Raw genomic sequence first — 22,501 nt, 5'->3', positions numbered from 1 at the left:
TAGGCACCCAGACACCTAACTCCCAGCCCCAGATCGATACACAAACCGGTGAAAGAGAGACTGTTGGATGCACATGCGTGTGGGGCTAGAGTCAGTAGGCATGCTCAGAGCCTGCTTAACTCTGCACAAAACAGCCAGGTGTGGGAGGACCTCCCTTATAACACAGTAGTTAGGGTATACCCAGGCTGTGGGAGACCCCCTTGTTCAAGTGCCCCCTTTGCATGCTGAGAAGGCATTTGAACAAGGAGTTGTCACCTTTCAGGTGCATGCCCTACCAACTCGGCTGTGGGATATTCTGATGTAGGTCTCTATTCTAATTCTATTAAATCATTGGATAATTAAATATTAATTGGGCCAGGAAAAAAATCAGAATGACTGTAGCCCAGTGGTTAGGGCACGCATCTGAAAGGTGGCAGAACACTGTTCAAATCCTCATCAGGCAGAGGAGACGTGGAACTGGGAGTCTCCCACATCCTGGGTAAATACCTAAGCACTGGGCTAAAGGCTATAAGTGAGTGTTGTCCTCCTGGCTGTTTTGTATGGAGTTAGGCAGCCCCTGAGCATGGCTACTGGATTGGGCCCCCCCATACAACTTAGATGGCTATATGCCTATCTTCTCCTGGTTTATATATATCCCAAGCAGAGATAGGTGCCTATCTCTGTCAGAGAGGCAGGGCCTAGGCCATACCCCTCTCCTGGGCATCTCTCATTAGGCAGCTCCCTCCTCAGTGTGCTGGCTTTTGTGGATCTCATTCTAAGGTGTTCTCTCCCCCATTCATTGTATGGGGCACCTAGGTGCTAAACTCAGGCTCTGTGGATCACAGTGTTGTTCCTGTGATTTGCTAGGTGCCTAAAAGTTAGGTGCAGTGACACTCAGCTTCACAATGCCTAATTAGATTACAGTGTAAACACAGTAATTAAAACATTGGCAGCTGGTCTACACAGGGAGATGCACAGATCAGAGTGCCAGTTTCCCCATCTCTATTCCACTAAATAAACAGTGCAATAGCCCCACTGGTATTGTGCATGGTACACTGTATAGCATGTACTATAAATGTTGATATTTCCATCTCTTAGGGTCTGACCCCATTAGGCATTATGCATCATAGAGGATCAGGCCTCTAAATTTGAGGAACACTGCTTGTACTGCTTCAAGAAAATGTATTACTGGGGCTCTGTCCTTTTAAAATGATCATAACGTCCATGCAATAAGGATTTAAATACGAGCTAAAAAAATCCTCTACGCTCCCAGCAGTTAACTTCACCAATCAGAAGTTTGCCCAACCTGACCTCAGTTAAGACAGTGGAATCTGCAGGAACAGCTTTCTGTCGCTGAACAGGGTGTTAAAACATATCCTGGAAAGTGGCTTCAGAAAATGAAAGATCAGTTGAAAGTCTGAGCACGAAACTGGTTATGTACGAAGTGAAGGATTTCAAGTATGAATGTGTGGGTGTTCTTGCATGTGCTGAGGAAAGAAGGATTTGCAGAGGAGACAGGGAGAGCTTTGTGTACAGTGCTCACTCTGACACAGCTCAGCCTGTTCTCTATCTCTCGCTTTCACTTCTGACTCTACAGGAACATGCAGTGGCTCCTCATTCTCACTCTCCTCACCATCATTTATATGCAACAGGTAAGTTTTCTCAAAATATTTTTTTCTCCCTCGAGCGGTTAAAACTTTTATTTCCTTCATGACAAAATAAAATTCACTCAAGAAAATGCTGTGTGCAGAATAGGAAGCCATTTTTTACCACCATGTACAATTTTATTTGCAGCTTATTCATTGCACAGTCACAATTTTGACATTTTCCTCTCACTTCAGTTCATTGCTAAAAAAAAATTAAATTCTCAGTGACTTCAACTCTCTCTCTCTCTCTTTCTGAGTGCAAATTCTTGTCTGACACAATGTAAGTAAACATCTTTCCCTCATTCATATTCCAGGTACATGCACTGTCTGGCTCTAGGGCTCCATGAGCTAGTTTTGCAAATTAGCAAAGAGCTCTGGTGTTATTAAACTGTTTTAACAACAGAGAAATTCTGCTCTATCTACTCTAGTTTCAAAAGCCAATTCCATTAAAAAAAATATCTTGCAACTGTGTTCTTTTCCTCTTCTAATGATGAAGTTTAAATCTCCACATGGACAGTTTTCAAAACAATTATACTTTGGTATTAATTTATTTACCTCATACATAATTTGCTTAATCTTAAAAACCAACTAACCAACCACGCATCAAGAGTTTTCCACACAATGGTCTCCTTTTTGAATCTGCCCATAGGATTGGCAAAATATGTGCCGCGGGTTTGTGTGATGTGGACACAATTGTTATAGTAGGCTAGGGAAGGAAGAATCATAAAATATTTGGTTTGTCAACTTTAAAAATTTAAAGCCTGCTTGTATCCTAACTTGATAGAACATTGAAGATTTTTTCAAGTAAACAGTGTTATTCAGTGGCAGCAGAGTTAACCCTACCACAGGATGATTTGTTTTCTCATGATTTGTTTTTCTTGCTGTGAAGAGTCACACCCAGGGCTGGTGCAAGGATATTTTGCACCCTAGGCGAAACTTCCACCTTTCGCCCCCCCTCTGATGTCCAGCCCCCACCTTCCTACAGCCAAGTTCCCCCCGGGGGCCCAGATGTTCACAAAGTGCAGGGGGCACGGGTGTGTGTGTGTACAAAGAGGGGGGGGTCATACAGGGGCTCTTCCAGGGTGTGAATGTGGCAGAGAGGGGTGTGCATGGGATTGTTGCAGGGGGTGGAGGTGGCCAAGAGGTGGAGGGGCGGGGGTGTAGTGGCAAGGAAGAGATTGCACAGAACCAAAGGGGCTCATTGCAGGGGGTGCAGTGGCAGGGAGGGAGTGGCACAAGGGAGAAGTGGGCAGGAGGGGGTTGTTGCAAGGGGCTGGCAAGTGGGGGTGTGTCTGTGCCCGGGGTTGTTGCAGGGGGTGCAGTGGCAGGGAGGGAGTGGCACAAGGGAGGAGTGGGCAGGAGGGGGTTGTTGTAAGGGGCTAGCAGGTGGGGGTGTGTCTGTGCCCGGGGTTGTTGCTGGGGGGTGAAGGAGGCACGGAGGGGTTTGCACAAGGGGGTTGTTGCAAGGGGCTGGCAGGTGGGAGTGTGTCTGTGCCCGGGGTTGTTGCAGGGGGCTGAAGGAGGCAGGGAGGGAGTGGCACAAGGGAGGAGTGGGCAAGAGGGGGTTGTTGCAAGGGGCTGTCAGGCTGGGAGGTGTCTGTGCCTGGGGTTGTTGCAGGGGGGGTGAAGGTGGCACAGAGGGGTTTGCACAAGGGAGGAGTGGTCAGAAGGGAGATGGAGGGGGGGTCCCGAGGTTGATGCAGGGGTGAAGGTGACCATGGTGGCTGGGGGTGGAGGGGTGTTGCTGGGTGGAGGTTGCCCAGAGGCAAAAGTGGCAGGACAGGGTGGGTTGTTGGGGCAGGGGGTGCACAGGGGAGAAGGTAGCTGGTTGGTGGGTGTTGGCGGGGGTGGCACTGGCTGGGGGAGGGGTGCCTGGCTTGCTCCCACCCACAAACACCATTCCCCAGGCCAGGGACTGGACCTGCCCACCCCCCGGCGCTCCGCGGGCCCGTGCGGCTCGGCTAGGTACCTTGCAGGCGGAGTAGACACCCAGCTTCTCCGCTGGAAGAGCAGAACGCAGCTGCGCCTTCTTCCCTGCGCTGCAGGCCGAGCTGGGCTCTCCACGGCGGCACAGGCAGCCAGCCCCCCTGCGAGCCTGCTGCCGCCGCCGCTGAGAACCCTGGGGGTGGCGGGGAGCCCGGCTCGGCCCACGGTGTGGGGAAGAAGGCGTAGCTGCTAGCACTAGACTCTCCCCTTCCCCGCTCCGCCACTGGCTGCTCCCCTGGGGGGAGGGACTGGCCGCGCCACGGGCAGCCCCTCTGGAGCCGGGGAGCAGCAGCAGCCTTGTGCTCCGCTGCTTAAAAATTTTTTTTGGGGCACCGCTTTTTGGCGCCCCCAACCACTTGGCGCCCTAGGCGTCCACCTAGTCAGCCTAGTGGTTGCACCGGTCCTGCTCACACACCTGAGTTGTCCTCTCTTTCTTTTTTTTGTTTTGTTTTTGTTTAGGTAGAGCAGGTTCAAAGCACATTTTGACTTATAATACAAAAGCTTAAATAACTGCATTAATGTAAGCAATATTTGCTGAACCACAGAATATGAAGGAATGCTGTTAAGAGTACACAGATCCATTTTGAAATAAGAGATACTGATTTTAGTCACACAATACCACAGTGTGTAGTTCAGACCCTAGCCAAATTTTTACAAGCTAGATAATATTTTTGGGGAAATGGTTTCAGGAAATGTTGAGCTGTGCTGATGGGAGTTTCCTAAAGTAACCATCCAGTCACTTATACTGATAAATTTTTAAGAGCACCTGTTTACCTCACAATCTTCTTCCAGAGACAGAAAATTTAAAAAGCTTTAATAACTGGCACAAGAAGTACAGACTAAGCTAATTGTATGGCTGGTTGAAAGGTTAACAAAGCCGTTCCTTAAAAAAAATCAGTTATAAGAGCTAGTGATTTATCATATTACTACTGTACTATGTTTGTGTGGAGAACGAATGAAAATAAATAATGGAATGATTAAAAACACCACATTTATTAAACTGTGCCTGGTACATGGCAGAGCCTATTGTGAGGTATGGCATAATATTTCAGCTCCCATAGTGGTTGATTTTGTGAACAGGTGTGTATCTTAAAAAATAGTTCTAGTCAAGTGACCATGGAAGCTAGATGTTGGAACCCAGTAAAACTTTATAGGTTTGGTGGAAAGTTTGAAAAATGATGTGGAATGTTTGAAAAATGATGATCATAGCTAGAAAAATTACTATAAATATGAAAATCACAGGGGAAAAACCCCATTAGGAAGATCCCCTACTCCCTGTGGTGAACTGGAATTCAGTTATGCGGCTGGTTGTTGTGGCATGCAAACCAGAGTTCTGCAGCAACTTCCAGTTTAAAAATGGGAATTTGTATTGAATTAAATAGGAAAATGAATAATATAACTAGTACAATAGTCTTCTATAGACTGCCAAAGGTTGTTTTTACTGACCAGACAGTACTGCACTGCAGAATTTGTTTGGAGAAAGAGAGAAGCTGATTGCATTTAGCGGGGTCCTTAGGTACCCAGAAAAATGAGGAAGATGGATCAGGTTTTTGGCACCTACGTGGTAGCTGAGACTTTTGTCAGTGGGGAATGCCTGTATCTTCTCTTTCCCTGGCTCTTAATGGGCAAGGTTGGAGGTTTCTTTAAGCTACACTGGTGGAGCTGCTAGTACTCCTTGTTCCCAAACCCATTAGACCATGGGAACTACTAGCCGCTCTATGGGTCCTTCCCCCGTATCAATCTATTCACCACTGCTAAATAAGCACATTAAGGTCTAGGTTTTTATTTAAGACCAGTGAAATAGTTATGGTTGACATTTAAATTGTCATTATGTTTTAGTATTAATACGCCATTGAAATAAACGGAAGCAATGTACTGCTCTTAGAAATACTGTTTCAGGCTCACTGTAGACTTCAGAAAACAACACTAATGGCTCATTTCTGGAAGGTTCTCTATTCAATCATGGGCTAGAACCAGTTTTCCTTTAAAGTGAAGACTTAAATTCTGAAGCAGGAGCTAGACTGTGTGGAGAATTGTGTAGAATCATGAGACACACAGGACTTTTGCTTTAGGTCACTCAGACTACCACCTTGCCATCTCAGTGCTGCCGCCAGTCTGTTAAGATCTCTTTCCTACTTAAGCCCTGGATCCTACAAACACTCATGTGAGTAAATTTATGCACGTGAACAAATTTGTGAAACTCAGTGGAACTGCTCACATGCGTACCTGTTTGCAGGATCAGCACCCTACAACACATTTTTCCTGCCACTAGCACAGCAAAGCCAACACAACAATGGAAAAGTGACCTGCCTTTTGTTCCTTCGCACACTAACAACCCAATTGTCAAGTAAGCTGTGAGTGCCAAATTTTCAAATACTTGCGCCAATGTAAGTGGCAGAAAGATCACTTGACTTCCAGATAGAGTGAATTTGTAGGGCTGACAGATACAGTCTATAGATTAGGGCTGAGTACATTTGGTATAAATTCATCAACAGTGTGAAACCCTACAACACCAAATTCAAAACCTTCTCTTGACTAACTACACTAAAAGTTTTATTTTGTTGAAAGGAGAGACAGATTAATTTTCTTTGAAATAAACAGTAGGTCAGATTCATTGTTGGTGTAACACTCCAAATGTGCTAAGTTAGTGGTGAATTTGGTCCTTTGTTTCTCATGTACTGCCCCAGCGTCTCTCACTTTTTCATCTTGTGAATTTTTACAAAAGCTTTAGTGGCTTTATGAAACTCACTTCTTTCATCCTTACTAAAGTTTATGGTATACTAACCATGCTTAAAGTAACCCAGCCCTCAAAAGTCCAACCATATGTAAGTTTTTCTGCAGGGCACAAGGCAACGGACAACTAGAAGTGAAGCCTGGGGAAAAATCTGCAGAAGCCAGTGAGGTACATCAGCGTAAAGAGTTTTGTCACTGGCCATGCAAATGCCCCCGTGTGCCAACCTGCACCCCTGGAGTGAGCCTGGTAAAGGATGGTTGCGGATGTTGTAAAATCTGTGCCAAGCAGGCCGGAGAGATCTGTAATGAAGCAGATACCTGTGACCCTCACAAAGGACTTTACTGTGATTACTCTGCAGACAGGCCTAGGTATGAAACAGGAGTATGTGCATGTAAGTTACTCTTTCACATCCTTTTCTTGAAACTTCAGGGGGTGATAGGCATGGCTCTTTATAGTCTGACTCAAAAGAAAAAAAATCTTTTAGTTTGGGGTGCACAGTTCCTTGCCTGTAAATTACACCAGCCGTACACTCACTCATTTACTGATGTGTAAATAAGTATTTTTAAGGGTGTCACCGTTACACCATTTTACACATCAGTCAAAGTGGTCCATTGGGTGTATCCACTCTTATTTATGGAAGCATTTGTGACTGGGTTGAAACAAAGCAGCCAATAAGTATAATTTCTCACAGATAATAGTTGTGTTTGGGTGGAAAAGGGCAGAACTCTCCTCTTACATCTGCAGAACTTCATCAATGCCGGTAATTGGATGATCTTGCCTTACCATTTGGTATCCATTAACTGCATTTTATAGCTTGTAGCTGTGTTAGTAATTTTGCTCTTTACCATTTTCAGATATGATAGCAGTAGGATGTGAGCTCAATGGAGTGTATTATGTCAATGGCCAGGCCTTCCAGCCTACCCCACTTTATAAGTGTCTCTGTGTTAGTGGTGCAATTGGATGTACACCTGTATTCACCTCAAAGGCAGCAGCAAGTCAATGTGTCATGGTCAACGGCAGAAAAAAGTTTGGACATTCCAACTGTGGCCCTGGACAACAGAAACAGCTACAATCAACAGGCTACAGATTAATGCCAGGTGTGCATGACTAGAATGGTAAACTATTTTCGTACATGATAAATTTTTAAACTACACATTTATTTTAAAAAAAGAACAAATGGTTTGATATTCTGTTTACCGACATCTTGTAGATCCTTCTTATCAATAGAAAATGGAGGATTCTAGATTTTGGCTCAGACAGCCTGGTTGGTTATTGACAAAATCTCAGTCATTGCAAGGGGGACAAAACCCAACTTCCTTCTCTATCTTGGATTTAGTCTATAAGAATATGGAGCAATTTATAATTTTCTGGTTTCTAAACTACTCGTAATATTATCAGGTTCAAATTATAATCGCCATTTCCAGGTTAAATCATTCGTCCTCTGCTTCTAGGATGAGAAGGAGAATAAAATAAAACTAAGGGTAGCCCGAGGCTCAAGAACAAACCAGATTCAAGTTTTGCAGATATATAGGAAGGAGCATGCAAACAAGCAAGCCAGCCCAGGCTATAGCAAATTTATACACACATGCTGATGGTTAATCTCACAAAATCTGGAATTCAGTTTGGACAAGCTTCCAAGAAGTTCAAGTGCTTATGCAAGCTATCCTAAAAAATGGAAGCTTATCCTACATCTAAATGATAAATTTGATACTTAGACCAGACATGAAGGATAGCAATTCCTTTTTACAGAATTTATCCAAAACTGGGAATAAAACCATACACAGTAGGAAAGGAACTCAGAAAAGCAACTGAGTTCAAATGAATGAATTGCACACTTTTAGAGAATGTTGTTAATCTAACCAAGGAGAAACGGAACCATCTGGAATATCTGATACCAAATCATTTAAACCAATTAAAATGTATTAATAAACTGGAATTATAATTTTATATACCTGCAAGACAAGATGTTGCTTCTTCCCAGCACGTTAATAAAACAGAAATCTTAAGGTGCATTTTCAATCATTTTTATTGAGAGTGAAGAGCAACTCCAGCCCTTGCTATGAATTCAGGAATTTGGATAAACTGTGAAACACAATGAGAACAACTGCAAAGCAACTGCTTCCCAGTTGGCTTTCAGTTCACAGAGCTGAGCATTCCAGCCCCATGTTTGCAGGGGATGGGAAGGATCACTGGTTGCTATACATGCTGAGGGTCCATGCAGTTATTCAGCTCATACAACACCTCTGATAGACTGTCTTTTTCAACGACACAGGTGAAGGGGAAAGGCAGCCAATTAGAGCAGCATTTTCACCCACAGACTAAGAGTTTTTTTCACCCAGTCCTGTAGAAAGGTCTGAAAACCCATAGAGAGTTGGCAGGTCTAAATGGACCCAGAAATTGCTTTTAACCCTTTGCTGGCACATCCATAGAAGAATTTTCCCCATTTGTCAAAGCCTTCCTGGATAGAGACCACTCTGTTCTACAGGGCTCAGTGCACTAGGGATTCCATTTCAGGAACCAGGCCTTTAAATGGAACTTTTCTGCCGTTGATTCCGGTTGAATGCAAAGTCAAGTTTGTTTACATGTCCAGTTTTCATGTATTACCATGATGTTACAATATTTGGGTTACAAACTCCTGGCAGATATTTAAATCTAAATAAAAATGTCCTTTGATTTAAAAAATGAGCTTTGTGGGTCACATGCCTATCCATCTTATATTTCAAACCATGATTTTATAGACCCAAGCCAATAATGAAACACTGCAGGGTGACGGACTCAAAAATTAACTTCTGGAATTAAATTTATAGTTAACCCTCAGCACTACCATACGAGGACCTGGGCTATAATCTACTCCTGGGGGAATTCTGTGCACACAATATATTAAAATTTTGCAAATTTTGTCAAAATAATTCTATATAATCACACCCATTTCAATTATTTTGGTAATTGATTTCAAAATACCTGTCAGCAATTAGGTCTGTAACAATATAGACACACACATAAATTCTCCCAGGAATAGAGAGTTAAAGAAACCCCCATCACAACCCAGTTGTTTCTCTGCACCCTCCCCGCCTAGAGACCAGCCAGTCACATCCTTCCCCCACAAAGGCCAGCTGTGGGCCCCCCAGCCCAGATACTCACATCCCCTACCCTCCTAGAGCCTAGGGATCCAGAGGGAGAAACAGCCTGATGCTAGGTCCTGGGCTTGCATAGAGTTTCCTGCACGCCAACTCCTTCCTTCAGGACATGCTGGGAACTGCAGCTGCTGGGAATCCTCCAGTTCAAAATCCTCCCGGGCTCTGTCAGGTCCAATGGCCCCTAATGGAGGCCAACATCTCTGCAGCCCTTTTCTGTGGGGAAAAAAGAAAATTCTGCACACACAACATTAATTTCTGCAAAATTCTGCATTTCGCAATGGCACAGACTCTCCCCAGGAGTAGCTATAATCCTACTTCTTGTTTCTTTACGTCCTGGGCTGACAGGGAGGGAAAATGATACAAAATAGTGCCCCAGCACTAGGTTGAATATTTTCAGTTACTTTAAACTGAACAGAAACACCTTCAGCCACACTTGAACCTGGAAGTAAGAGCTCTTGGAAGAGAAGTACCACTTAGCCTGAATAAACAGAAGGTCTGTACTATGTGGAGGCCTTATTTATTACATCTGAAGCACCAGAGATGTACATGGCACTTTACAATACCAATTAAGATTGAGGCATGACCCAAAGAACGGGGAGACAACATGGAAAGTGAGGAAGATGGAAGGGACAAAAACAAAACAGAGTAGGAATCCTTGGTAGGAGAAATGCTTTTTCCCTTTCAGAGAAAACCTGAAAATTTGTTTAAAAAATGATGTTCTCTCCTTAACATAATGTAATAATCTACGGTTTAAATTCAATTTGTGCATAGTTTGCATGAAGTCATGCAGTGGCTTGTTAGCTCTAAGACTGCTTTAATTCTTTCCTCCTTTCTGTTAATGCTGGTAGCAAATGCTAAGCTAAATTTTATTGCTTTTACTGTTTTCAGTTTTTCTGCTTTCCTTAAGCATTTTCTGTTTAGCTAATTCCTAAACAAAGACAGTATCTATATCATACGTAGAAAATGTACTACATATGAGCAATTATGTAACCTCCCTTTATTTATTGCAGATCTGTGCCAGGCTTTTAATCTGCTTCCTGCACTGAGATTTTTAACCTGCTGTCTACCTTCCAGGTACCCTCATAATTCTGCCCTACCCTTTTAACTACATGTGCAGATTTCAAACCCTGTGAGCCCTTCTTGAGTATTTCATCAAGATTTGCCACAGTGATTTTAAATCTTATTTTATATCTTTACCTTTTTGCATTCCTATTAGGTAGGGGATTAGATTTATTAGCACTAGATATTTAGAAATGACTGAAAAAAAATCACTTCTGACATAAAAAAAAAGAAGTTACATATCAAAAGATTTATTTACATGTGTTCATATAACTTTTCACAGCTGCACCTGGTCTGCAGTCGAAGAAGTTTTTAAAATGTGTTCTTCACTACTCTGGATGTTTTATAACAGTTCTTCAGAAGGGATTTTGGGTTCCCATAACATTAATCTGGAGGGCCACAGAACATACGAACAGTCATGCTGAGATTTTCAAAGCCATCTCAGAGATTTGGATGTCAAATTCCAATGTTAATGGAAATTGGTGTCCAAATTTCTTAGGCAGCTTTGCACATCTCAGCCTCAGCCTTTTAGGTCTAACGAGAGAAACTACATGAACAGAAATCAAATGCTAAATCACTTTTTCAATTAATGCTACTTTAGGCTATTTTTAAAAGTTCTGTGTCTATCTTGCTGTGTTGCAACATGTATAATATATTGCTCTGTCTCTCAGTTTACAGAAGTCTACCACTTGTTTTGAAGGAGAAGTGCTTAGTACAGGCAACTTCTTGGACACCTTGTTCCAGAACCTGTGGCATAGGTATATCCAACAGAGTGACCAATGAAAACAGTAAATGTGAAATGAGAAAAGAAGAGAGGTTGTGTTTCATTCAACCTTGTCAGACCAATATATTGAAGACTATAAAGGTAAATTGTAGTGCAAAATGGCTTTCCATTATCTCTGATATGTGAGCCTTCCTGAAATACAAGATTGATCTTGTCTTTATCATGTAGCAGTGAACTACAGAAGTATAATTTTAAAGAAAGCCACAAATCTGAGGATCATTACTGGTAGCCTGCTGTTTTATTACTTTAAAAAATAAATCCCAGTTTCTGACTGGTACAAAGAAAAGTAAGACAGCTTAAAAAAAGTAGGTAGTGTTTCAAATGCTACTGCTATTTAAATGCATAACAACCTTTGTTGTTTGTTTTTGGCTTTTTTCATGTGAAGTTTCAAGCTTTGCTTTGTTTTACATTTAAGATTCCAAAAGGAAAAACATGTCAGCCAACATTTCAGCCTCCCAAAGCAGAGAAGCTAGCCTTTTCTGGATGCTCAAGCACACAAAGCTACAAACCTACTTTCTGTGGTGTGTGTCTGGACAAGAGATGTTGCATACCTAACAAATCCAAAATGATCATTGTACAGTTTGACTGCCCCAAAGAAAGCTCCTTTAAGTGGAAGATGATGTGGATCACATCTTGTGTTTGTCAGAGGATTTGTAATGATCCAGGAGATATATTTTCAGGACTCAAGTTATTATAACTTACACCATGGACAGCAGTGTTTATCATCAGGATGGCAGCATGCTCACAGTTTGAAGAGTTAGCTAAAGAGAAGACCCTTCCACTGAAACCAGACTTGTTGGCATTCTTCTGTTAAATACCCTGAGAACATGGTTTAAGAACAATAGCTATGTACGTAAAACAAGACACTCCAAAAACGTAAGAATTAAATTGTTTGAAGTGTGAGTATACATTTGAGGAACGTCTAGCTAACATAGGGACAGCCATGGAGGGAAAACTTTTGTAATTTAAAAAAAATCCACAGGAATGCAGGGGTGAGTTTGCTCCATATTTACACAAAAAACTCCTAGAAATAGGTGTTTTCCCTCATCCTCAACAAACATGTAGGTTTAAATTAAACATCCAAGTAACTTAAGATTCCTTTTTCTACTAACTTTTTTTGCTGTAACATCTGATCTATCATTCTTGATCCACAAGATAGATCCACAAGACACAGCTACACTGACAGCATTAGAAAAAAAGATTGATCTTTTGTGAGTTAGAAAAAAAACAACAACATTACATATTGTAGCATACAACTACAAATGAATTTTAAGCTCAGATTCAGTTGTGCACCAATTCTTACATTTTACATTTCTCCAAATGCAGTGAATAAAAGAAACATTATATTTGCGCAGGTACAAATGAAAACGTATTTGTCAAGACATAGGTTAGTTCACTTCATTCCCAATGAACTATTTTTCTAGATTTTAATTTTAAATGTATACAGTTTGCCTTTTCATTATTTTTCCCCACTCATGACATGCCGACAAAAACAAACTTATAAAAAGGAACAAACACTACATATACAATGAAAAGTAACCTCCTGATCTTATGCTGGTCCCGCCTTCATTTCTGTTCCCTCTTCATGATATTTTGTTTCTTATTTAACCTAGACTGCAAGCTCCTTGGGGTAGGGACCGTGGGTGAAGTCCTGGCCTCACTGAAGTCTATGGCAAAACTCCCAGTGACTTCAATGAGGATAGGATTTTACCCTATGTCTTTTGTCATAAAGTGCCAAGTACATTTGTAGTGTTCTATAGGTAAGTTGTTTCACCGGAGTGACTTTCAAAATGCTTTCTTCCTAATAAGAATTGCCTCAACAAATATTTGTCTTGTGTATTTCTGGCCTCATACATTAAAAATTAGAACTAATACTATTGTGTCTGGTCATACTGCCACCAGAGCTCTCTTCAAAGAAACGTGTAATTAAAAAAAAAAAAGAAAGGTAATTTTATGGGTCCATTTGTAGTTGCTTAATGCAGTTTTAAGACAAAAGAGGCTTGGCAGACAAATTCTGAATATCCGCATATTTTATTCTGCAAAAATATAACAGTTGTTATTAAGACAACTGTTTATAAATATAGTCTGATCATAATACAAAAATCTCTTTACTCTAATTATATATTTAAAATATGCTTCTATTTTAATTAGGTTCTTTTAAGACTATAATCTTCGTTCACCAAACAATCCATATCATAAGTACATATGATCACAGTTATTGGATAAAGAGGCGGCATACTATGCTAGCCTCTTATCCTCATCAGTACATAAACCAACATTAGTGCAACCTACAGTTCATGAAAGGTGAAGCATTATTCTTGATATTGCCAGTTTTAATATCAACTTGGAAAATTTTAGTTCAATTACATCTGAATACAATGATGAAGCAACACTAAGTTGTGAATAGTGACATACATCACTTAGACCATCATTTTAGAAATAAATTTTCTAGGATATTAGGAACTTCAGAAATGACACACTAGATGCCTCCTTTCATCTCAAAAAAGGAAATGTAGGATTTCCCTTCCCTCGTGTATCTTATACCAAGGGGACTCTGCTCCAAAGCAGGGATCAATTAGCGCAAGTATGTCCACGGAGTTCACCAACTCCATTTTGGGCTGTTATAATTCCTCCCTTCTCTCCTCCTGGCAGACGTGATCTCTACTTACTCTGCTAGTGTGCAATATATGTTGGTCCCTTTTCCACAGGCTGAGCACCTGATACAACACTCCCAGTCAGCCTGGAGAGGGACAGTACCAGGAACCCTGTGGAATGATTAGTCCTAGGTGCTTCACAACCCATCCAGTTAGCTTAGGCAGTCTGTTGTTCTGCAAATAATAACAATTCTTCCTCTGTTACATAGCTATCTTCAGTCTTGAGGGATATGTTCTAGGCGCACTTTTAGTGGCATCTAGCTGGTTATACTCCTCTATTAGATCTGACAAGGATGATATGGCTTCGGAGAAACAGCTTTGCTCCATCCCATCAACGTGCAAGTAATGGTGAAGGTGAGCCTATAAGAATATACACAGATTAACTATATCCTTTTCTGTGCACAAGAAGTTAGATTAATCTAGCTCAATATACATTATTGTTTAGCCTGCCTTGAAAGGGGACAACAAGCACTATCATAAATAGATTGAAAGACTGTCTAGATTCACTATATCCTTTGCTGAAATGCTACTTAACTTCCTGCTGCAATACTCTGGGGCATGCCCACACTACAGCTGCTACAGTGACACAACTACAGTGCCAGAGCTGTGTTGCTGTAGACTTTTCCCACATTAATGGAAGGGGTTTTTCCATTGATGTAGTTAATCCACCTGTCCAAGAGGTAGTAGCTAGGTTCTTCCATTGACCTAGCTGCATCTGCACTGGGGGTTAGGTCAACCTTGCGACAGCGCTCAGGGCATGAATTTTTTCACAGCCCTGAGTGACGTTGCTAGGTTGATCTAATTAATCTTTGGGTGAGTAGGGAGGGGATCTTGAACAATACTGCCAGCCAGATCAGTCACATGCCTCATCCTCCATCCTGTCTTACTCTAAATAAAGATCATTAAGGAGGCTTGTTCCTTTGTGTAGAACCTTGTTGAAAGGATTCACCAATACATAGTTAAGAATCTTAGGCTACGTCTACACTGCACCGCAGTGCAGACTATTCGGGGTGTGAATTGCAGAACATACCAAAGAGTTGCACACTAACTGCCCTGTGTGGATGCTCCTAGCATGAACTTAAAAAAGTACCTAGTTCACGTTAACATAGTCCTAACAGTTAGAGAACACAAACTAGTTTGGCCAGCAGCATCCATATGGGGCAGTTAGTGCGCAATACTTTGGTACACTTTGCAATTCACTCCCCAATAGTCCATGCTATGGCACACTGTAGGCAAGCCCTTAGTGTCACTTCTGACCAAGCCCTTTATATTGAAAGCCAGGTGCCAGTTGTGGTTCAGAAGTGTTTTTTCCAGTGCCGCAAGATATCAAGATAGTAATGGAGTAAAGGCAATAAATGCTTTATTATTGTAATTCCTGATTAGTGGAGTTTACAGCAGAGCTTCTCTACTATTTGCCATTAGTTCAGAATGCAGCAGTATTTTTACTCATTGGTTTGACTGACTGTTGGCTGCTTCTGAAGTGGCAGGTGGCCCATAACACTATTATTTTCAAAAGTCTTTAAGGGCCTAAGTCCTGGGTACTTTAGAGACCCCATCTTGAACGTGGGCAAGGCCCTCATCCCTGCTCCAGCCCATTTGTGACAGGCAAAAGGGCCGCAGCACACAAAGAAGCCCTAAAAACCCTGATTCTGTCTGGGAAAGGTGGCCTCCCGAGACTCCCCTTGAAAGGTTTGGTGTAGAATGGCGGTGGGTGGAGCAGTGCTGTATGTTGCAGAAATTCTGGGCAGCGCTGCATTACATAGGATAATCTGGGGAAGCTGCTGTAATTTAGACAAGCCCTCAGGGTTGCCTACATTACGCTGAGGGCCTATCTGGCCCTTGGAGAAGCCCAGGATTGGGAGGGCACAATGACTCCCCCCCCCAGGCTAGAAGTTCAGTGCTTACTTTATCTGCCACCTACCTTTACAGGGCCCATCAAAGCAGGCTGGCAGACAATTGTGGCTTTGTTGTAGTGGGCTGCAGTGTCTGGAATTCACTGACATTAGTGTTTAGCCAGGACTACGCTTAAAATGTAGCTAACTACGACCTAGCTACCTGGCTCAGGTATGTGAAAAATTCAAACCCCGAGTGCCTTTGTTAAGCTGATTTAACACCCCAGTGTAAATGCTTGGGGACTGGGAGGTGGATCATTTATATTAACAGAAAACCTCCTTCAGTCCACATAGGAAGCATCAACAGCTTTAGCACCTATAGTGTAGATATGCCCTAAGGTTAATCTTCCCACTTTTTAGGATTCCTTTAAAAACATTGAACTTCCAAAGGTGTTTTAGAACAGTGGTTCTCAACTGGGGTACATGTACCCCTGGGGTGTGCAGAGGTCTTCCAGGGGGTGCATCAACTCATCTAGATATTTGCTATTTTTCAGTAATAGAGCACTGTGACACACTTGTATTTTTATGTCTGATTTTATAAGTAAGTAGTTTTTAAGTGAGGTGTAACTTGGGGGGTACGCAAGACAAATCAGACTCCTGAAAGGGGCACAGTAGTCTGGAAAGGTTGAGAGCCACTGCTTTAGGATACCCTGTTAACTCAATATAGGGTTCTTTTCCTTTCAGTCTTTTCTTGGGTTATCTGCCCAACTTAGTTTTAGTTGTTAACTTAAACACCACCCTCATTTTAGCTAAGGCTATATGTTTGCCACAGCCAGACTTTCATGACAAAACTGAAGTCTCAGTCCGTGTTACAAGACAGCTTCATTGGATTTTACAAGTTTGATACAGTGAGTTAGAGTACTGGTGTTAAAAACTTAAAGGTTTTTTGATGATCAATAGCACAGGACTTATAATGACAAACATTAAAAAAAACCCTATGAGCGATAACTTAGTTTACGTTTCTATCTTTTGCTTTGACAAAGCCACAGCTTTTCCAGTTCCTTTGCCATGGCAAACAAAAGAGGCTTAATTGAAGTGTTTTTAGGTATATTTAGAAGTGCTACACTTTTGTAGCATGCTCCCAGCTATACTGATGGGGTGCAATTCAGATATAGGATGTGTTATCAAGACACTCATTCTGGTGGTACAGGAATACTAATAAAAAAAGATAATGCATTGTTATCAGAAAAGGTAGGTCCACAACACTGCTTTGCATTCGGCGTGCAAAGTCTATTGTATCTATATTAAAGCAATATCTTCTTTGTTACAGCTTGCACTGCAATTTGCTTTTCTCCTCCACTTCTCAAAAAATAAAATTATAGAAGAGACTACTGCTACTTTAAAGTACACTGGGATGTTATGCTGCTTTTCACCGTACCTTTTTCTTGTAGAGCTTCATGAATCTGTCTTTGAGCTCTGTAAAGGTCGGTTTCACACAAGTGTTGTTTGCTAATGCCAACAGTGAGTGAGAATGGCCCACAGGAGGTACTGAACATAGGCCAGTTTTCCAGCCTTCTTGATTCCATGAGACAAAATGAAGGGAAGGCTTCAACCTGCAATACATAAATTCATAGCTTAAAATAAGCAAGCAAGCAAAGAGGTACAGTACATAGCACAGTGTTAACAGTTCTGTTTACTTTGCTAAAACAAGCAATCTCAAGGGCACCTGCCTATAAAATTTCAGGAAGAAAAAAGCCATTATAATTAGCATTTGGCATAACTCTTTTAGACTTTGTAACATGGAATTAGCAGCTTAATTAATGTAACCTTAAAAACCACAGGAGAATGCTAATTTTAATAATAATTTGTTAGTTTATTTTATATTTCAGTATTAAAAATAAAGCTACCTTCAAGAGACCCGTATCATAAGACACTTCACTCAGTTTCCCATAAAAAAGGGAAGCCTAGTTGCAGCCAAAACTAGTCAGACAGTGTAATACAATAGATGCCATAGACAGCATATTCTTAAGTTTGTTGACATATCATATAGGCTATTTGCTGGTGCTGAGAGAAAGGACTTATCTCCCAGTAACTGTGGTTCTTCAAGATGTGTTGTCTATATGGATTCCACTCTTGGTGCACATGCACAAGATTGGATTCCTTTGTCCATTGTCTTGGGGCTGCCCCGGTGCCTTAGATGTCCTCACACCTCAGCACCCGAGGTCATAAAGGGCAGAGCAGGCCCAACCATACTTCAGTTCTTTTGTCAATAACAAATCCCAGAGGACTCTGTAGTAGAAGGGAAGGAGGATGGGTCCTGGAGTCCATGTGCATAACACATCTCGAAGAACCACAGTTGCTGTAAGGTTAGTAACCATTCTTCCTTCAGTGACTGTCCACAGATTTCACTCTTGGTGACTGTCTGTTTCCTTGGAGATGGGTACTGGAGTTCTACTTTAAAAATGACTACAGGACAGCCCTACTAAAATGGGCATCTCATCTGGAAGCCTCTACAATGAATAGTGACTTGTGAATGAGTTGACTGAGCTCCCGGAGGCTGCCTTACATATTTTCAGTAAGGGACATTCCCCAATCCGGTAGCAGAGGCTGACCTAACTCTAGCAGAATGAGTTCTAATGTAGCTAGCTGTTTCCAACTTGGATAGCTTGTACCATGTTTTTATATAGCTGAAGATCCATTTTGATAACCTGTGAGGATACTGCCTGACCTTTAACCTTCTCAGTAGGGTTGGTAGAATTCAATGTTTTTTAAAATAATTTTGACAGATATTGATATTTATTTTCAAGTATTTTTTTTAATGATTTAAATTATCACAGTTGTACAAAATTATGGGTTTGAAGCATTTTTTTAATTTTTAATCACACAGTTGTAAATTATGGTGGAGGTCAGATTTAATGACAGTAGCCAATGAGATTAAAAAAAATTAAAGCTTTATAACTGTTAAAACCCAAATTGTCAATATCCCATGTCAAAATATACAAAGTAAATATCCTTAATTCAAACTAAGAAGTTTTCAAGCATCATTTTTTACTTTGCCTACCAGTAAATTTTGATTATTACTAGGGCTGTCAATTAATCACAGTTAACTCACACGATTATCTCAAAAAAATTAATCACGATTAAAAAAAATTTATTGCGATTCATCACAGTTTTTAATCACACTGTTAAACAATAGACCCTCAATTGAAATTTATTATAAATATTTGTGTACTTTTTCCTACATTTTCAAATATATTTGAAAATACCCCTTCATGCTTCGGCCACCATTCCAGAGGACATGCTTCCATGCTGATGACGCTCGTTTAAAAAAAAAAAAAGAAGTGTTAATTAAATTTGTGACTGAACTCCTTGGGGGACAATTGTATGTGCCCTGCTGTTTTACACCTGCATTCTGCCATATATTTCATGTTATATCAGTCTCAGATGACGACCCAGCACATTTGTTTTAAGAATACTTTCACTGCAGATTTGACAAAACACAAAGAAGGTACCAATGTGAGATTTCTATAACACTCGACTCAAGTTTTAAGAATCTGAATTGCCTTCCAAAATCTGAGAGGGACAAGATGTGGAACATGCTGTCAGAAGTCTTAAAAGAGCGACCCTATGATGCGGAAACTACAGAGCCCGAACCACCAAAAAAGAAAATCAACCTCTGTTGGTGGCATCTGACTCTGATGATGAAAATGAACATGCGTTGGTCCGCTCTGCTTTGGATCATTATTGAGCAGAACCCGTCATCAGCATGGAAGCATGTCCTCTGGAATGGTGGCCGAAGCATGAAGGGGCATACGAATGTTTAGCATATCTGGCATGTAAATACTGTGCAATGCCAGCTACCAACGTGCCATGCGAACATCTGTTCTCACTTTCAGGTGACACTGTAAATAAGAAGTGGGCAGCATTATCTCCCATAAACGTAAACAAATTTGTTTGTGTGAGTGATTGGCTGAACAAGAAGTAGGAATGAGTGAACTTGTAGGCTCTAAAGTTTTACACTGTTTTGTTTTTGAGTGAAGTTACGTAACCAAAAAATAAAAATAAAAATCTACATTTGTAAGTTGCACTTTCATGATAAAGAGATTGAACTACAGTATTTGTATGAGGGAATTGAAAAATACTTTTTTAAAATTTTTACAGTGCAAATATTTGTAATGAAAAAATAATATAAAGTAAGCACTGTACACTTTGTATTCTGTGTTGTAATTGAAATTAATATATTTGAAAATGTAGAAAAAATCCAAAGTATTTATTATAAATTTCTATTGGTAGTCTATTATTAACAGGGCAATTAAAACTGTGATTAATCACGATTAATATTTTTATCTCACGATTAATCGCAATTACTTTTTTTTAATCATTTGACAGCCCTAATAATTACCAATGGAAATATTTTTCACCTGGTTTGCATGTATGATGAAATCAATGCTTACCTACATTTATCCATAAAAAATGAATCCTTCCAAGCCTATCATCAAAGATCACTAGGTTTGCTTCTGAATGATTTTGTCATTTAAGGTAATATAACAATGCCCTTATTACATCAAGCATATGAAGTTTACCTTCCCCTGGGGCTGAGTGAGGCTTGGGGGGAAAAACTGGGAGATGAACTGAACCATTCTCTCAGCAAACATCTTTATGACAGGTATATGACAAGAATGGTGAGGTTTTTTGATGGTATGCAGATAACTATTTGGTAATCACTTGATCATAACCACAAACAGATTTGGCTTGGAAAAGGTCCCATGACACTTAGAAAGGTTCACTACTTACAAAGCTTATTGACAAATTATATCATTAGGAAGCACAGAATAGTATTTTCAAGCTCTTTCACTCTTTTTCTGTTGGTCATTAACATTTCCTCTCTCAAGTAACTATAATTAAACTTTTCTTTTTTTTGCTGAATTTATTGTTTAAACTTTTTGTATGAATAGGGAGCATCTGACAACAGCTTCTGTAATAAGTATTGTGCACAAACAAGTCATACAAATAGATCAAACCTTTCAATGTTTCTGCGAAGGTCTGAAACCTGTACATTTCCTCGAACCAGAAGTGCACAGGCAAGGTACAAGCTATGCTTTGGGTCTGCTTGAATCAACTGGTGGTCTTTGCTGAAAGCATCTGAAAACATTTGATCCAACCTAAATTAAGAAAAAAAAGGCAGTTATCTACTTTTATTAAGCATGTTGAAGTTCTTCACTAATCCTATAGCTTGTAATTTAAGAGCAACTGAAATTCATCCACTTCCTTATTATTTTAAAGTATAAATTGGACAGTCAAAACAAAATTTCAAACAATAGTACAAGCTGGGTGGCCTATTTCAACCTACATCCTCTTATGACCACACATTATTTGCTTTTCTTGGCACTCTTTTCTTTGAGCACCTTAGCATATAAATTACACCAAGTTCAGAAATAGTGGATATGGGGGAGTAAGTTACATGCCAGTAACTTGTGTTGAGTATACCAGTCGTGTGCCAGACTTGTGATGAATGTACCAGAGTTGATGCAACCTGAAGCTCAGTGGGGTAAAAGATGGTTCAAGTTACAATAGACTAGACTTCCTTAGATTTAGAGAATAGGGATTTTTTTCTCTGAACTTTGCTCTTTCCAGTTTGTTTGCTTTATACATTTGAAAGCATTCTGTGTACTGTCAGATTCCCTTTTGTGTGGCTCTTTCACCCAGTAAAAGGGAAGAGGGAAAAAATTAAGAGAAAAGGAAAATGTGAATGTAAAGCCATAAGTATTTGCAGATAAAACTGAAAGTATTTCAAATTGATTTTTTTTTAGAATTAACTAGATTTCAAATTCAGTGTCCCTTTACATGAACCATCCTTGTTCCCAGACTTGTGTGTGTGTCAAAGGTTCATTACCTTATTTTACAAAAATTCTATGCCTTTAAAAATATATATGGTGTGTGGGGGGGGAACCCACTGAACCACACTTTCAACTTTATTTCTTAAAGAGTTGTTTGGCACTTAAAAAAAAAATTAAAAGGAAATTTTCCCCAAAGTTCAAATTGAACTTGTTTATGGAATCTGTGGAAGGAGAGCCATGGTTGAACAGATCTTATGGGGCCCAAAGATGTAAAGCTCCTCTACTGTAGCATCTGGAAAGTTCATAAAGGAGTGGAGTCTTGGGAAGAGAGGTACAATTATACTTGGGCATAATATTGAGTAGTAGATGGTGGAAAGAAAGTTTAAAGCTTTATGACTGGAAAGTTGAGCATGTGAAGTTTTTAATGTAGATAAAGACTCCACCTTCACAAGTCCCCTTCATACCTTCTTTCAGTCCCTGTATACTCCTTTAAGCCGCTTCCATGTGCCCCAGGTCCATTGTATACAAATTTGTCCCCACTCTGTGTCCTCTTCCACTTACCTTACCCAGAATCTCTCTATTAAAGAGCTGAGAACATAATGCTACCCTCCATGTGTCCCCCATTCCCTACCAACAGTAGGTACATCTCCCAGTCCACTGCATCCTGCTCCATAACCCATCCTGGAATATCATCACTGCATTTCCCCTTAATCTTCCACCCTCCCATTTACCTGTACAGGGACCCTCCATCAGCACTGCACCACCTTCTATCACTGCTCTAATGGTGGGATTTAATTCCTTGGTGGGAGGTAGAAATACCCCATCACCAAGCTCTTAATAATATATGTCTTTG

At 40.7% G+C, this 22,501-nt stretch overlaps 2 protein-coding genes across 6 annotated transcripts in view; one reads left to right on the top strand and one right to left on the bottom strand.

The window, feature by feature from the left end:
- The first annotated feature begins 1,539 nt into the window (after positions 1 to 1,539).
- CCN6 (cellular communication network factor 6) lies at positions 1,540 to 13,265 on the top strand. 3 transcript variants are annotated; one of them, XM_024216034.2, is made up of 5 exons: positions 1,540 to 1,631; positions 6,442 to 6,736; positions 7,200 to 7,442; positions 11,213 to 11,406; positions 11,741 to 13,265. In XM_024216034.2, exons 1-5 carry the CDS (start codon positions 1,581 to 1,583, stop codon positions 12,020 to 12,022), a joined length of 1,065 nt encoding a protein of 354 aa, XP_024071802.1. In that variant the 5' UTR covers positions 1,540 to 1,580; the 3' UTR covers positions 12,023 to 13,265. The 3 variants fall into 3 exon arrangements, with proteins under 3 accessions (XP_024071802.1, XP_026509322.1, XP_024071803.1); XM_026653537.1 differs by lacking the exon at positions 11,741 to 13,265 and adding an exon at positions 10,493 to 10,556 and having other exon boundaries at positions 11,213 to 11,400; XM_024216035.2 differs by lacking the exon at positions 1,540 to 1,631 and having other exon boundaries at positions 6,515 to 6,713.
- Positions 9,505 to 22,501, bottom strand: part of TUBE1 (tubulin epsilon 1) — a 34,534-nt gene continuing 21,537 nt past the window's right edge. For 2 of the 3 annotated variants that reach the window (XM_024216031.2, XM_024216032.2), the window contains 3 exons: positions 20,833 to 20,973; positions 17,250 to 17,424; positions 13,643 to 14,339 (listed from right to left, as the gene is read on the bottom strand). In XM_024216031.2, coding sequence (XP_024071799.1) covers positions 14,181 to 14,339; positions 17,250 to 17,424; positions 20,833 to 20,973 — 475 coding nt within the window. In that variant the 3' untranslated portion in view covers positions 13,643 to 14,180. Of the gene's footprint in view, positions 9,696 to 13,642; positions 14,340 to 17,249; positions 17,425 to 20,832; positions 20,974 to 22,501 lie in introns of those variants that run through there. The other variant, XM_024216033.3, reaches the window with a different exon arrangement.

This window comes from Terrapene carolina, unplaced genomic scaffold, assembly GCF_002925995.2.
Source record: "Terrapene carolina triunguis isolate 2854851 unplaced genomic scaffold, T_m_triunguis-2.0 Scaffold42, whole genome shotgun sequence".
NCBI classification, from domain to species: domain Eukaryota; kingdom Metazoa; phylum Chordata; order Testudines; family Emydidae; genus Terrapene; species Terrapene triunguis.
This window is presented reverse-complemented; position numbering and strand designations above follow the sequence as displayed.

Excerpts from the sequence above, each read along its gene's own strand:
- CCN6 (XM_024216034.2), top strand. The coding sequence starts at position 1,581 with ATGCAGTGGCTCCTCATTCTCACTCTCCTCACCATCATTTATATGCAA. Across the intron at positions 1,632-6,441 it reads CCATCATTTATATGCAACAG|TTTTTCTGCAGGGCACAAGG; the intron begins GTAAGTTTTCTC and ends ACCATATGTAAG. Across the intron at positions 7,443-11,212 it reads AGGCTACAGATTAATGCCAG|TTTACAGAAGTCTACCACTT; the intron begins GTGTGCATGACT and ends TCTGTCTCTCAG.